Source organism: Pan paniscus, chromosome 5 (genome assembly GCF_029289425.2).
Source record: "Pan paniscus chromosome 5, NHGRI_mPanPan1-v2.0_pri, whole genome shotgun sequence".
NCBI lineage: Eukaryota > Metazoa > Chordata > Mammalia > Primates > Hominidae > Pan > Pan paniscus.
Window position 1 is genome coordinate 127,924,123 of NC_073254.2, and position 17,218 is coordinate 127,941,340.

The following is a 17,218-nucleotide window of genomic DNA, read 5'->3' on the forward strand; positions in this document are numbered from 1 at the left end:
CTCCAGATCATAAATCTTGATCTAGAGAATGCTTTCACTAAACTGTAAACAAGTCACCATGAGTTGGCTATGCACAGTTATTATAAGTTACATGCTCATCTGTAAAAACCATATGCTTTTATAAAAATTAACATATCTTTAAGGTGACAAGAACGCTGCCCACTTGCTATACAATAGCTTTAAAGACAGGTTTTATATCTGAGAGCAAAATCTCAATTCTATCTAGATAATGAACCAGAGAATTCAATGGTATAACTCCTAAAGGAAAGAGTGAAAATCTGATTAAAAAAAAAAATGAAATGACCCAGCTGGTTTATTATAATAGGCAACTAAGGAGAGAAAAATGATCTCAAATAACCTAAGCAAGTTCTAAAAAACTTTGCACATCAAAGCCTATATAACTGCATTCCAAGGCTGCTAGAGTTATTCATGAGATAGGAACTTCAACTCAAGCACTTAGAACTTATAGTTGGTAAAATATACACCTTTATCTAATATAGTTATATTTATGCAAGTTACATAATCTCAAAGTTCTAGGTCCCACGATCACTTCACTTTTTCATTGGTCTTACAGAACGTCAACTATTTAAGACATTTTATACATAAAATATTCTACAGTTTAACCACATAACTGAGTTAAAACTAAACACCTTATATTATTCTTGTGCATTTTTCAGAATAGTGACCACACATCATAGTCAGATTTCCAGAAATCTGAGAACAAAATTATAAACTTGAAAATGTTAAAATACCTAAAGACTGGGGGGATAGGGTGGGGGGATTTCACCAAAGCACTAAAATAAAAACTACTAATTAGTCTTGGCTACCTGACTTCCTCTGGAAATGTCTTTTTAAATTACCTGAAGACAGCAATCAAGGCATACCAATACTTGTGAAAAGAGAGTAAATGCTTGAAGGAGACACTAACTGAAAGACAGTAACCTCAAGGACAACTGCTACGCAGAAAATGTAGTACACACTTCAAAAGTCCTAATGGCACTGCTTTATTACAGAATCATATAGTAATTCACATAGATAAACAGCAAGCCACAAAACACGGGGAGAGAAGAGACATAATCAATATCCTCTACTAAGTACAAAAATAAGTAAGGTGATATCTCCCAAACTTCTGTCATTTACATGCCACTTTCACAATTTGCTATTATAACTTAGTATGCTATTGCAAGCAAACTTCTTATTGCACTTTGCAGATAATCGTGTTTTTCTGCCATTTGTGTTAACCCTGCATCAAGCAATTCTATCAGTGCCATTTTTCCAACAGCATGTGCTCACCTCATGTCCCTCTCTCACATTTTGGTAAGTCTCACAATATATCTAATGTTTTCACTATTATTTTATCTGTTATAGTGATATGTGATCTTTGACATTTCTATTATCATTGTGGGGCTGGCACACAAACTGCACCTGCAGAAGAAAAAGAACTTAATACATATGTGTTTCGAATGCTCCACTCACTGGCCATTCCCCCATCTCTCTCCCACTCCTCATGCCTCCCTATTCCCTGAGACACACAAGATTCAAATTGGGCAAATTACTAACCCTAAAATGGCCTCTGTTGGGAGCAAGCCCCCCCAAAATATGGCCATAAACTGGCCCCAAGACTGGCCATAAACGAAATCTCTGCAGCACTGTAACATGTTCATAATGGCCCTAACACACGCGCTGAAAGGTTGTGGGTTTACCGGAATGAGGGCAAGAACACCTGGCCCACCCAGAGCAGAAAACTGCTTAAAGGCATTCTTAAGCCACAAACAACAGCATGAGCGATTTGTACCTTAAGGACATGCTCCTGCTGCAGTTAACTAGCCCAACCTATTCCTTTAATTCGGCCCATCCCTTCATTTCCCATAAGGGATACTTTTAGTTAATTTAGTATCTATAGAAATAATGCTAATGACTGGTTGCTGTTAATAGATATGTGGGTAAATCTCTGTTCAGGGCGCTCAGCTCTGAAGGCTGTGAGACCCCTAATTTCCCACTTCACACCTCTCTATTTCTGTATGTGTGTCTTTAATTCCTCTAGGGTCGCTGGGTTAGGGTCTCCCTGACCGAGCTGGTCTTGGCGGGCCTCTAAATGTTCAAACGAAAAAAGACTCACACGTCTCTCACTCTGAATCAAAAGCTAGAAATGACTAAGCTTAGAAGAAGGCATGTCAAAAGCCAAAACAAGCCAAAAGCTAGGCCTCTTGTGCCAGACAGTCAAGTTGTGAATTCAGAGCAACAGCGCTTAAAGGAACTTAAAAGTGAACACACAAATAATAAGAAAGTGAAACAGCCTTGTTGCTGATTTGAAGAATGTTTCAGTGGTCTCGACAGAAGATCAAACTACCCACAATGTTCCCTTAAACCAAAGCCTAATCCAAAGCAAGGCCCTAAGGAAGGCTGAGAGAGGTGAGGGAGCTGCAGAAGCTAGCAGATGTTGGTCCACAAGATTTTCCAAAAGAAACCATCTCTACAACAGAAGTGCAAGGTGAAGTAGCAAGTGCTGATTTGGAAGCTGCAGCAAGTTATCCAGAAGATCTAGCTAAGATCACAATGAAGGTGGCTAAACAACAAATTTTCAATGTAGACAAAATAGCCTTATACTGGAAAAATATGCCATTTAGGACTTTCACAGCTGGAGAGAAATAAATGCCTGACTTCAAAGCTTCAAAAGACAGGCTGACTTTCTTGGTAAGGGCTAACATTGCTGGCGACTTTACCTTGAAGCCAATGCTGGTGTGCCATTCCAAAAGTCCTAGAGCTCTTAAGATCTACGCTAAATCTATTCTGCCATGCTCTATAAATAGAACAACAAATCCTTGATGACAGCATGTGTTGACAGCATGGATTACTGAATATTTTAGGCCCACTGTTGAGACCTGCTCAAAAAAAAAAAATGATTCCTTTCAAAAGATTACTGCTCATTGACAACGCACGTGGTCACTCAAGAACTCTGATGGAGCTGTACAAACAGATTAATGTTTTCAAACCTGCTAACACAACATTCATTCTGCAGCACACAGATCAAAAAGTAATTTTGACTTTTAAGTCTTATTATTTAAGAAATAGTAAGACTTGCACTGAGCAATTTCAGAGGCCGAGGTGGGCAGATCACCTGAGGTCAGGAGTTCAAGACTAGCCTGACCAACATAAAACCCTGTCTCTACTAAAAATACAATAATTTGCCAGGCATGGGGGTGCATGCCTGTAGTCCGAGCTACTCGGGAGGCTGAGGAAGAAGAATTGCTTGAATCCAGGAGGCAAAGGTAGCAGTAAGCCAAGATCGCAGCAATGCACTCCAGCCTGGGCAACAGAGTGAGACTCCATCTCAAAAAAAAATAAAAATAAAAAGAAGACATACACTTTGTAAAGCTATAGCTGCTACAGACACCGTGATACCTCTGATGGATCTGGGTAAAGTAAATTGAAAACCTTCTGGAAAGGATTCACTATTCTAAATGCCATTAAGAACATTTGTGATTCACAGGAAGAGGCCAAAATGTCAACATCAAGAGGAGTTTGGTAGAAGCTGATTTCCCTTTTTTTTTTTTTTTTTTTTTGAGACAGAGTCTCACTCTGTCGCCCAGGCTGGAGTGCAATGGCACAATCTTGGCCCACCCCAATCTCTGCCTCCCAGGTTCAAGTGAGTCTCCTGCCTCAGCCTCTCAAGTAGCTGGGATTACAGGCATGCCCCACCACACCCGGCTAAGTTTGAATTTTTAGTAGAGATAGAGTTTTCTCCATGTTGGTCAGGCTGGTCTCAAACTCCTCACCTCAGGTGATCCACCTGCCTCGGCCTCCCAAAGTGCTGGGATTACAGGCATGAGCTACCGCGCCCGGCCAGAAGTTGATTTCAACCTTCATGGATGACTTGGAGCAGTTCAAGACTTCAGTAGAGAAAGTCACTACAGATGTGCTAGAAATAGCAGGAGAACTAAACAAGTGGAACCTGAAGATGTGACTGAATTGCTGCAATCTCATGATCGAACTTGAACAGATGAGTTGCTTCTTATAGTTGAGCAAAGTAGCTTCTTAAGATGGTACCTATTCCTGATGAAGATGCTGTGAACATTGTTGAAATGACAATAAAGGATTTAGAATATTACATAAACTTAGTTGATAAAGCAGTGGCAGAATGTGAGAGGATTGACTCCAATTTTGAAAGAAGTTCTGGCTGAGCATGGTGGTTCACACCTGTAATCCCAGCACTTTGGGAGGCCAAGGCAGGCAGATCACAAGGTCAGGAAATCAAGACCATCCTGGCTAACGTGGTGAAACCCCGTCTCTACTAAAAATATTAAAAATTAGCCAGGCATGTTGGCGGGTGCCTGTAGTCCCAGCTACTCGGGAGGCTGAGGCAGGAGAATGGCGTGAACCCGGGAGGTGGAAGTTGCAGTGAGCCAAGATCGCGCCACTCCACTCCAGCCTGGGCGACAGAGCGAGACTCCATCTCAAAAAAAAAAAGAAAAAGAAAAGAAAGAAGTTCTGTGCATAAAATACTATCAAATAGCATCACATGCTAGAGAAATCTTTCATGAAAAGAATTTAAATGATGTAGTCAATTTAATTGTCGTCTTATTTTAAGAAATTGTCACAGCCAGCCCAACCTTCAGTAACCACTATCCTGATCAGTCAACAGCCATCAACATCAAGGCAAGACCCTCCACCAGCAAAAAGAATGTAATTTGTCAACGGCTCAGATTACTAGCATTTTTTAGCCATACAGTATTTTTAAATTAAGGTATGTACACTGTTTTTTAAGACATAAGGCTGGCTGGGCACAGTGGCTCACACCTGTAATCCCAGCACTTTGGGAGGCCAAGGCGGGCGGATCACGACGTCAGGAAATCGAGACCATCCTGGCTAACATGGTGAAACCCCATCTCTGCTAAAAATACAAAAAAAAATTAGCCGGGCGTGGTGGCAGGCACCTGTAGTCCCAGCTATTCGGGAGACTGAGGCAGGAGAATGGCGTGAACCCGGGAGGCAAAGCTTGCAGTGAGCCGAGATAGCGCCACTGCAGTCCAGCCTGGGCGAAAGAGCGAGACTCCGTCTCAAAAAAAAAAAAAAAAAAAAAAGACATAAGGCTACTGCACACTTAATAGACTATGGTGTAGTATAAACAACTTTTATATGCAGTAGGAAACAAAAAAATTTGTGACTCACTTTATTGCAATATTTGCTTTATTGCAGGAGACTGGAACTGAACCTATAGTATCTCCAAAGTATGCTTGTATTTATTTACACGTTTAAAATGAGTTCACAAAATTATACATCACTGAGTCCTCAAAAGACAGACAATCTCACATTTCAGTCTTTCATTCAATGTAAGAGCTGTGTGGGGATGTACTTATCAAGAGTCCTGAAGAATCTAGTTAAGTTTTATCTCTTGGAAGATTAATACCCAAAAGATCACTGCATCTAATGTTACATACTCTATTCTGCTTCCCAAAAGTGTGCACAAATGTTCCTCAAACTTTATAAATACACAGACATATGTGTGTGCATATAACGCATATGTGAATATATGTATCTCACAATAACAATGCACCTTACCTAAGGTATAAGACCAACAAGGAAAATTATTTGGAAGTTCTGAAAAGATTTGTGAAGACAGTTTCTGAGCAGTGAAAAAGGAGACCTTAAAAATCCACATCTCAACAAGTACAGTTGTTATTAACTAAGAATAATCTTGTGTGACGAAATTCTAAAAAGAAAAAGACACCAAAAATGAAGTACTTAAAAGTCCAAATTAAACTTGTCTTTAAATAGTTTAAATGAGATAAGCTACACATTGCCAAAACAAGAGAAACAGATCAAGCCTAAAAAAAAAAAAAAAAAATCTAGAAATGGTAAGATCTAAGTATACCCTCCTCTAATCAAGATGCTAATAAAATAGCTCAATTAACTTATCATTCACCACTTAATTTAATCAAGTTTACATGGCAAAAATTACAGTTTAATTAAATTAAATTACCACGTTAGTGCTGCTGTGTAGTCCCCTAAATGATAGACTCAACATGAAGTAAGCACTTGGAAAAAGTGTATGACAACTATTTTAATATTTTATTAAAACAGAAAACTATCCTTTTCTTTTTTTTTTCTTTAGAGATGGAGTATTACTGTCATCGAAGTTGGGCTGCAGTGGCATGGTCACGGCTCACTGCAGCCTTGACCTCCCAGGCTCAAACAACGCTCCCACCTCAGCCTCCCAAGTAGCTAGGACTACAGGCACACACCACCACACAGGGTTAATTCTTTTATTTTTTGTAGAGATGGGGTCTTGGTATGTTGCCAGGGATGGTCTCAAACTCCTGGGCTCAAGCGATCCTCCTGCCTCAGCCTCCCAAAGTACTGGGATTACAGGCATGAACCACTGCACCTGGCTTATCTGTACCATTCTTAAAAATTTGTAATGGATCCTGATACTTACGCAGCATAAGCTTTTGCTATCCTCATGAACATAACCTCATCACCTCCTTTATCTGGATGATATTTAAGTGACAGCAAACGATATTGTTTTTTAATTTCTGCTACTGTGGCTCCCTGGAAAAAAAAAAAAACAAAAAACAAGCTTTCTGTTAGCAAAAATAAGCACAATTCTGTAAAGAAATAATCCTATTTTGAACTTAAAATATGAACTACTCAGTATTTTGAGAAAGACAAAATCCATTTTTCATCCTATATATTTTTCCCATAAATTTCATCCCATATATTTTTAAATAAAAACACTTATATTGTCCAATATATGTATTTTATTGAGCACCTACTATGTGCCACATAGTAAACTAAGCACTGATAATTTGAAAGTGAAAACAGATGACACATTTACATAAAATAATACTGACATTTAAATATCAAAAAATAGGCCAGGCACAGCCTGTAATCCCAGCACTTTGGAAGCCAAGGTGGGCGGATCACCTGAGGTCAGGAGTTCAAGACCAGCTTGGCCAACATATAGTGAAACCCCAACTCTACTAAAAAATACAAAAATTAGCTGGGTGTGGTGATGCACGCCTGTAGTCCCAGCTACTTGGGAAGGTGAAGCAGGAGAATCACTTGAACTCAGGAGGTAGAGGCTGCAGTGAGCTGCCCAGGCGTAGCTGACAGAGTGAGACTTCGTCTCTCAAAAAATAAAGATAAAAATAAATAAATATCAAAAAATAATCACAATAAATTAAATCTGGCTCAAAGAATCCTCAAATCAAAGGTTAACTTTCTAAGGAATAATCTGAGGAATACCTGGTTTCAGCTGCTTGTCTATCAAGTTGACCTTAATGGTTTCTTAGTCTCGATTTCTATTAATAATTTTTTCACTGTTTTTTATTGCCCTTCTAATCTTAAAATCTCTCTTAATGACTATGATCAATGCAATAAGAAAAAATCACATGATATGTAAACTTTTCTTCTACAAAACAGAAAACTAGATGATACATACCCTCCTTAGTTTGTATTATATGAATGTCTGGATCAAGCCATCTACTGAGCAAAGACTCAAAGTAAAAGTAAGTGCCATGGGGGAGAAAATAGAAAGAGCACTAGATTGAGCTTGGCTACTAAGTAAGAAGCTTGGAACCCCAGACAAGACACAAATTTTCCAGGCCTCATTTTCTTTAAAAAAAAAAAAATTAATAAATAGGGAGTACATATATATATATTCAGGGCAACTTGAATATATGCTCCCAGGTTTAAAAAATTATATATTTTTATAAAAGGCTAGATGATCTCTATCATTAATTTCAGTTCTAACATTCTACTGATAAACGCAAAAGATTTTTTTTTTTGAGACAGAGTCTTGCTCTGTCGCCCAGGCTGGAGTGCGCAGTGGTGCAATCACAGCTCGCTGCAGCCTTGACTTCCCAAGTGGCTGGAACCACAGGGGTGTGTCACCACGTTCAGCTAATTGTGTTAGTTTTTTGTACAGATGAGGGTTTCCCTATGTTGCCCAGGCTGGTCTCAAACTCTTGGCCTCAAGCAATCCTCCTACCTCAGCCTCCCAAAGTACTGATATTATAGGCACGAGCCACTGCGGCTGGCCAAAAGACTAGTTTTCTATTTAGAACCCATTAATCAGGTTTAATCAAAAAATCACCTAAGGGGCACACTCAAGGTTAACCTAAATTTCCATGACAATGACATTAATGATACTAGTTTCACTTTAGTTTTAAGAGACAGGGTCTCACTCTGCTGCCCAGGCTAGAGTGCAATGGTGCGGATCATGGCTCACTCATCTCAACCTTCTTGGCTCAAACTATCCTCTCACTTTGGCCTCCCAAGTAGCTAGGACTATAGGTGTGTTGCTATCACACCCAGGTAATTTTTTTTTTTTTTTGATACAGCCTGGGTGTCACTACACTATGTTGCCCAAACTCCTGACCTCAAGCGATCCTCCCACCTTAGCTTCCCAAAGTGCTAGGATTACAGGTGTAAGCCACCGTTCCTGGCTGATATTAGTTCTTTCTAAGACCCCCAACCTAGATTTTACCACATTGCTTAAGTGTCAATGAATACAAGGTCATAAGATTTTTATCATTCAACTAACACAAATTATCCTCCCAGTTTTAACTTTGAATTAACCAATATTACAGATCTCTCTTAAAAATATGCCTTTAGGCTGGGCACGGTGGCTCATGCCTGTAATCCTAGCACTTTGGGAGGCCGAGGTGGGCAGATCACAAGGTCAGGAGATCGAGACCATCCTGGCTAACATGGTGAAACCCCGTTTCTACTAAAAATACAAAAAATTAGACAGGCGTGATGGCAGGCGCCTACCTGGGAGGCTGAGGTAGGAGAATGGCGTGAACCCAGGAGGCGGAGCTTGCAGTGAGCCAAGATCACACCACTACACTCCAGCCTGGGCTACAGAGTGAGACTCTGTAAAAAAAAATGTTAACCTCTCCTCTCATCTTCAAATATTCTTATATTTTAGCAGTTGAAAACCAATTATTAATAACATAACAATCAACAGTTATAGCTTAAATTATAATAACAGAGGATTAGACATCTTATTTTAATAAACAAACTGACCAAAGTCTGATTTCTATAGGAATAGACAATTTCTTTTAGAATGAGGACCTATAGCATTTTCATGGGATCATTAAACTAATATGCATTATATTAAAATACTACTTACAGGATCCAAATTTAATACTTCATAAGGATTGTATTCTTGGTATTCTCGGTCTGTTTTGGAAACTTTATATGCAAGGAATAAGAACAATGCCCATCCTGCAAGCAGAACTATTTTCCTGTTTAGGAAAAAGGTAAGTGAATCATAAACAAATACATCTGCATAGAGTCTAAAGATATTATGGCAAGGTCAAGGCAAAAACTCTACAGTAGTACCATATCACTATGCTACTGACTCAAATTCTACAATCACTGGGTTACAAACTCCTGTTACAGCAACGACAGTGTCTTTTTTACCTCTGCATTCTTTATAATCTAGTACAGTGTCTACTATGTCATAGATTTTCTCAGTTACTATTTGCACAACTTTAAATACAGAAGTGAATTCAACTTATTAACTTACTGGACGCATTAAATTAGATCAAAATATATAAATACTAAGTAAACCATTTAATGTAAAAAAGAATTGCTCTGACCCAGCAATTACACTTTTATTAAGATAAAGTAGGAAAAACAATTGGTCAATTGTGCAAAAATAAATACATAGCCTTGTTTATAGTAGTAAAACTTTGGAAACGACCTAAATTTCCGCTCACAGGAACTGATTAAATAAACTAATTACAAAGAAATAATTAAATAAACCATGATACAGCCACACAATGCAACATTTTGTAGCCAATAAATAGTTATAGAAGGATGTTCATAATCGGTTAAAATAAAGGTATAAAAGAACATATCATTTGAAAATAAACTAATTTCTGCTCCCTCCAATGTGTTCTAGTGAGTAAAATTATGTAAAAGATTAACATTACCAGCACTGGAGAGGTTAAAGAAAAAGAGAAACTCTCATACACTATACACTCTAAAGTAATATCTGGCAATAAGGTATTAAAAGCCCTAAAGAAATACATACCGTTTTTCTATCAAACCATTTCACTTCAAATAATTTGGAAAGAATAAGTCTAAAACGGCGGTCACAGATGTAAATAAGAGAAAGTATTTCACTGTAGAGATGTACCATTAGTTCATTTGTACATTTGATTAACTTTTTTTTTAGACGGAGTCTCGCTCTGTTGCCCAGGCTGGAGTGCAATGGCACGATCTTGGCTCACAGCAACTTCAGCCTCCTGAGTAGCTGAAACTACAAGCACACGCCACCACACCGGCTAATTTTTGTATTTTTAGTAGAGATGGGGTTTCACCATGTTGGCCAGGCTGGTCTCAAACTCCTGACCTCAAGTGATCCGCTCGCCACAGCCTCCCAAAGTGCTGGAATTACAGGGGTGAGCGATTGTGCCCAGCCTCTACAGTGAAATACTTTCTGGCTACTAAAAATATTTGCTGTGGATGACTATCTATCTTATATTGTTAAATTTACAAAACAGCTTTCAAAACTCTATGTATATAAAAGTTTTATTATAAATAAGTGCATAAAGTAATTATCTTAATAATAACTAGCTTTAGGTGATGAATGACTTTTATTTCTTATACCGAATGACTTTTATTTCTTATACCCTTTGTATGACAATTTGTTACACTGAGCAAGAACTGTTAGACAAAGACATCAAATGAATCTTAAGAGGCCAAATTAAACAAAATTGGAATGATTTGTTTTTAAATCATGATCATGGCTCACTGCAGCCTCGACCTCTCAGGCTCAAGCAATCCTCCCACCTCAGCCTCCCAAAGCACTGGAATTAAGGCATGAGCCACCGAGGCCAGCCTACAACAGCAAACTTTTTTTTAACACTTTTTAAACTCAAAATTTGGTAATAGCCTCAATATGCTAAAAACAAAACAAAACAAAAATTGAAAATATGCTTTATTCCCACAAGAATTAATTCCCCTTTTGTTTTCCCAACTCATCCAAAAGGCTAACAAACAAAGCTCACAAAACAAAGATAAAATGAAATTGGAAACCAAAAAAGCAAGATTTAAAACCAAGCAAGGCAAAAGGAACAAAACACCTAGGATATGCTAAAACCGTATGTTTTACATGGAGCATCCAGTTCTCCAAGCCAAGGAATGAGAAGAGGAAAGGAGAAGCTCATAACAGAATCCAAAGGCTGATGAAAATTACCACAACCAATAAAGCCATGCTCTACAGTTTCCTGAGAGCCAAAGCAAAGATAGAAACATAACGGATCACATCATGCTCTGTGCTCAATTTTTTTTAAAAACCTGTTTGGTTCCTCTGAAAAGATAAGCATTTTCCCCATACTTGGCTTCAGTAATTAACTTCAAGTGTCATCTTTTTTTCTGGGTGGGGAACGGAGTCTTACTCTGTCACCCAGGCTGGAGTGCAGTGGCACAATCTCGGCTCACTGCAACCTCCGCCTCCTGGGCTCAAGCAATTCTCCTGCCTCAGCCTCCGGAGTAGCTGGGACCACAGGCACGCACCACCATGCCTGGCTAATTTTTTGTATTTTTTTAGTAGAGACAGGGTTTCACTATGTTGGCCAGGCTGGTCTCCAACTCCTGACCTCAGGTGATCCGCCCACCTCGGCCTCCCAAAGTGCTCGGATTACAGGCATGAGCCACCACGCCCAGCCTGAAGGGTCATCTTTAGAAGCAACTTCCAAAAATTACATGCCTTAGTTTCGCAGATGTGTCAGAAAAGAAGCATTACACAACAATTGTTTAACTTTGAAAGAATGCTTCAAGATTAAGTAGTAAAAGTTTTAATGGTTTATGACCTTATCTAAATTGTTACCAGTATATATTTAATTCTTCCTTACTTAAACTCCCTTAATCTGTACTTTAATTAAATCACTTTATTAATCACTAAAAAAGCTTCATAAAAGTTTTTTTCCGTGAAAACACGTTCAGATACCCACAAAGCGTTGAACAAAGCCAGACAAGAGACTGGGAGGCCAAAAATACATGCGTCCCTTGGTATCCTCAGGGGACTGATTCCAGGACCCCCACAGATACTAAAATCCATGGATGCTCAAGTCCGCAGTATAAAATGATGTAGTATTTGCATATAACCTATATACATCCTCCCATGTACATTAGATCATCTCTAAATTACTGATATTACCTAATACAATACACACTGTGGAAACAGTTATTACACTGTATTTTCATTTATATTTTTAATTGTTGTATTGTTATTTTTATTGCTTTTTTCCCCCAAATATTTTCGATTCACAGTTGGGTGAATCTTCCCACTTGGAACCTGCAGATATGGGGGGGAGGGGGGGACTGTTTTCTGTCTTGCTGCTTTAGGAAAATTTAATTTAAAATGAGAACCAACAGTAAAGAATAAACAGTGAAGAGAAAATTACTCTTTTCAAGACTAACTTTGCCTTTAGTTTCACATCATTAAAGAACTCTTAACACCAAAGCTAGAATTTCCCTCCTCCTGCAAAGAAACTAAACTGGGTGGCTCATGCAAGGTGGCTCACGCCTGTGATCCTACCACTTTTGGAGGCCGAGGCAGGCAGACCACTTGAGCCCAAGAGTTCGAGACCAGCCTGGGGAACATGGTGAAACCCCATCCCTATAAAAAATACAAAAAAAAAAAATTAACCAGGTGTAGTGGCACGCACCTGTACTCCCACCTACTCAGGAGGCTGAGGTGGGAGGATGCCTGAGCCCAAGGAGGCTGAGGCTGCAGTGAGCCAAGATAGTGCCACTGCACTCCAGCCTGGGCAACAGAGCAAGACTCTGTCTCAAAAAAAAAAAAAAAGAAAAAGAAAAAGAAAAAGAAACTAAATTAGGTAAAGTCAAACCTTACAAAGAAAAACTAAACGCCCTGAAATTATGCTGAAAAAAACTATCATTTAAACCAAGATTTCTAAATAACTGTTTCTACTCTCACTAATTTCTTTTGCTACATCTTCTCTTCCAATCTACTGGATAAATGTAGGTAATTCACAAGACATAGTAGTCCAATAATGGTAACTCTCTCACCTCCTGTCAGTTTCATCTATTACCCCTAAACTGATGACGCAGGATAAATGTCCAAAGCCTTGTGTTTAACCAGTACACCCCATAGCCTCACAGGATTAAACTGGTCTGCTGTAACTAAACATGTTAATGGCCTGTTTAAAATAAAGGGTGATTAGGTCCCTGATCCAACACTTCTAACTACATGACTTTGGTCAAGTTATGTCATCATTCTTAGCCTTAGTTTCCTCATCTGAGAAAATGCAAAACCATCTACTTTGAAGTTAATACAGAATTAAATTAGATAACATATAAAGCCCTATTCTAGCATACAGTATGTGCTCAATAAACTTTAATTATCACCATGAAATGCTAACTTGTTCATGTCACCTCTCCACTTCTGAAATCTTTTAAAGATTCCCCCATAGTCTTTAAGATAAAATTCAAATCTTGGCACGAGGTGCACAAGGTCCCTCAAGATATGACTTATCTCTTTCTACCCCCGACCTCCAGCAACAGTACACTCCCCTTCCTTTGAACTTCTAAACCAATCTGTTCAGACTGTTCCCACATTTTCTCCTATCTTACCCTTACTATAGATTACAATTTCTTTACAGACACAATGACTTATTCATCATTACACGTATATGTTGTATGACCTAGCAAAGAGTAAGCATTAAGTAGGTTTTTTCTTGAAATCCATTACTTACTTTACTGTAGGAATAATATTTGGCTGGGGTTTTAATAACCGTAAACGATACCACATACACCTTCCATATACTTTTCTGATATTCTTTAATCGAATTTGCTCTGTCAAGAAAGAAAAATAAGATGAATTAAAAACCATTTTTCACAAGTGAAGGTAAAACCAGCTAACTGGTTAACTAACCTTCATTACCACGCTAATAGTTTAATGGAACATGAAATTACTGCCTATTCAAATAGCCTTTAAAAAACTTACAAGATAGGCTAAATTGTCTGCCATTTAGAACAAACAACCTATCTAGAAAACTTCATTCAACTACCAAGTGACCATTTTGGAAATGAGACTTAATGAAAACGCAAAAACTGACTTGCACCCAAAATATTTAGTCAGATATAATCAGTAATTTCTGGGAAATTCTCTCCCTCTTTCCCCTCTGCTGTAGAAGGAACAAGAAGTATAAAACAGTTAAAACATGGTTTATTAAGGAAGCTAAGCAGAAATAATACTCTTCAAACACAAAAATAAATGCCTATCAAAATGTCTTCTAATCAACAAAGTTTAGATCTCATCTATTTAAGATATAAAACTAGTAAGATTTAGAGCTGTAACATAAAATCAACTTGCAGTTAAAACAAAGGTAGAGTGCTTGCTTCAGCAGCACATACACTAAAACCGGAGCAGGACATACGCTAAAACCGGAGCAATACAGAGAAGATTAGCATGGCCCTCACCCAAAGATGACATGCAAATTTGCAAAGTATTCTTTTTTTTTTTTTTTTTTTGTAGAAACTGGGTCTTGCTATGTTGCCAAGGCTGGCCTCAAACTCCTGGCCTCAAGCACTCCTCCTGCCTCAGAGCACCCCCGTCCCCAAAAAAAGCACCATTTAAAAATTTTATTTAAAAAAAAAGGGGGGCCGGGCACGGTGGCTCACGCCTGTAATCCCGGCACTTTGGGAGGCTGAGGCGGGCAGATCACCTGAGGTCAGGAGTTCGAGACCAGCCTCAACATGGAGAAACCCTGTCTCTACCAAAAATACAAAATTAGCCAGGCGTGGTGGTGCATGCCTGTAATCCCAGCTACTCGGGCGGCTGAGGCAGGAGAACTGCTTGAACCTGGGAGGCGGAAGTTGCAGTGAGCCGAGATCATGCCATTGCACTCCAGCCTAGGCAACAAGAGTGAAACTCTGTCTCAAAAAAAAAAAAAGTAGAGTAAAATTCAGTATCACAAATTCTAATTATTTTGTGTTAAGCTGGAAAAGTCTCCTAAACCCGTAAAACTTAGGTTTATGGGGTCAGGCACCGTGGCTCACCTCTATAATCCCAGCACTTTGGGAGGCTGAGGCAGGCGGATCACCTGAGGTCAGAAGTTAAAGACCAACCTGGCCAACATGGCAAAACCCCATCTCCACTAAAAATACAAAAATTAGCCAGGCATGGTGGTGCACGCCTGTAGTCCCAGCTACTCAGGAGGCTGAGGCACAAGAATCACTTGAACCCAGGAGGCGGAGGTTGCAGTGAGCTGAGATCCCTCCAGCCAACAGAATAAAACTCCATCTCAAAGCAAACAAACAAAAAGAACTTAAGTTTATATAAGAGTTGTGACAGAAGCTATTATTTTAAGGCTGGGTGCAGTGGCTCACGCCTGTAATCCCAGCACTTTGGGAGGCTGAGGCAGGCGGATCACGAGGTCAGGAATTCGAGACCAGCCAGTTCAAGACCAGCCTGGCCAACATGGTGAAACTCCATCTCTACTAAAAATACAAAATTAGCCAGGTGTGGTGGCGCGTGCCTGTAATCCCAGTTACTCAGGAGGCTGAGGCAGGAGAATCAGTTGAACCTGGGAGGCGAAGGTCGCAGTGAGCCAAGATCACGCCATTGCACTCCAGCCTGGGCAACAAGAATGAAACTCCATCTCAACAACAAAAAAAAAGCTATTATTTTAATCCTCATGAAAAACTTGCAGTTCAATTAAAAAGAAATTAAGCCCAAGCAAAAATAGTATGTATTGTTTTACTAAATTCACCCCAAGCACTTGGACTGAAAGACTCTCCCAAGTTTAAAAAAAAAAAAAAAAATGTATTGGGAGGCCGAGGCAGGCAGATCATGAGGTCAGGAGATAGAGACCATCCTAGCTAACACGGTGAAACCCTCTCTCTACTAAAAAGACAAATAATTAGCCAGGCGTGGTGGCACGTGCCTGTAGTCCCAGCTACTCGGGAGGCTGAGGCAGCAGAATCACTTGAATCCGGGAGGCAGGTTGCAGTGAGCCGAGATCACGCCACTGCACTCCAGCCTGGGTGACAGAGCAAGACTCCGTCTCAAAAAAAAAAAAAATCAAGTTTTGAAATAAAAATCTGCCTTTTTAAGAAGATGGCACCAAAAACAAAGGAGGAAGCCCTTGCCCACCCCAAAGCCAAAGTCAAAGCAAAGGCTTTGAAGAACAAGAAGGCAGTGCTGAAAGGCATCCACAGCCACACAAAATAAGACTTGCCACCCACCTTCCAGCGGCCTAAGACAATGCAGCTCCAAAGGCAGTTCAAATGTCCTAGGAAGAACACCCCCACAAAAAACAAGCTTTATCATTATGCCATTATCAAGTTCCCCTTGACCACTAAGTCAGCCATGAAGAAGACACAACCACATTTGTGTTTACTATGGATGTCAAGGCCAACCAGATCAAACAGGCTGTGAAGAAGCTCTATGACACTGGCATGGCCAAGGTAAACATACTCATCAGGTCTGATGGAGAGAAGAAGGTGTATGTTCAACTGGCTCATAACTTAATGATGTTTTGAATGCTGCCAACACAATTGAGATGATCTAAAATGAGTCCAGCTGGCTAATTATAACTTTTTTTACCATATTAAAAAAAATCTACAAAACTGCAGTTCTTAAATGAGGTAACAGGTAAGTAAAAGGACTTGGCATATAGAAGGTTCCAAAACCACCAGGTAAGAAGTCCAACTACCTTGTTACCACCATGCTTAGATGAAGTCATCCACATGGGAGGACTACCCAGCAAGAAGTACCGAAACTAAGTATCAGGAAGAGGGAGAGATCCATGTAGGGGAGAGTATGGTAGCAGAAAAGGAGACTGATAATATGCAGAGGAACTGATTGAATAAGTTAATATATTAAAGACACCTGGAGTCAGTTTTCCACTGTCAAGAAAAAGGAGTGAAAAAATAGAAAACAAGAATGAACCCTGTACTGTTGGACTGGAATTAAAAATATCACTATGAATGAATGTCTTTTAATAAAGAAATACAAATGCAGTTCTAAATACATATATACATACTCCCTAGCTCTATCTACTAAGTGGGCCTAGGAGCAGAAAAATCCTAGTAGCAATGAGCACATCTAGCATGCAGATCTTGGCTTCTAAATACCATTCTCCACTAACAGGAACCAGGAATCCAAGTATCCTCCCACAAAATACTAATTACAAAGGGGAAACGAATGACTTTGCAGTGGGGTAGGCTGAAT

At 39.3% G+C, this 17,218-nt stretch overlaps 1 protein-coding gene and 1 pseudogene across 1 annotated transcript in view; one reads left to right on the top strand and one right to left on the bottom strand.

Annotated features, from left to right (window-relative positions):
• SEC63 (SEC63 homolog, protein translocation regulator) overlaps positions 1-17,218 on the bottom strand; it is an 83,899-nt gene that overhangs the window by 44,787 nt on the left and 21,894 nt on the right. The window contains exons 2-4 of the mRNA XM_034962655.3: positions 13,737-13,836; positions 9,137-9,251; positions 6,437-6,549 (exon numbers count right to left, since the gene is read on the bottom strand). Coding sequence (XP_034818546.1) covers positions 6,437-6,549; positions 9,137-9,251; positions 13,737-13,836 — 328 coding nt within the window. The remainder of the gene's footprint in view (positions 1-6,436; positions 6,550-9,136; positions 9,252-13,736; positions 13,837-17,218) is intronic.
• LOC112440214 (U6 spliceosomal RNA) lies at positions 14,410-14,504 on the top strand (annotated as a pseudogene).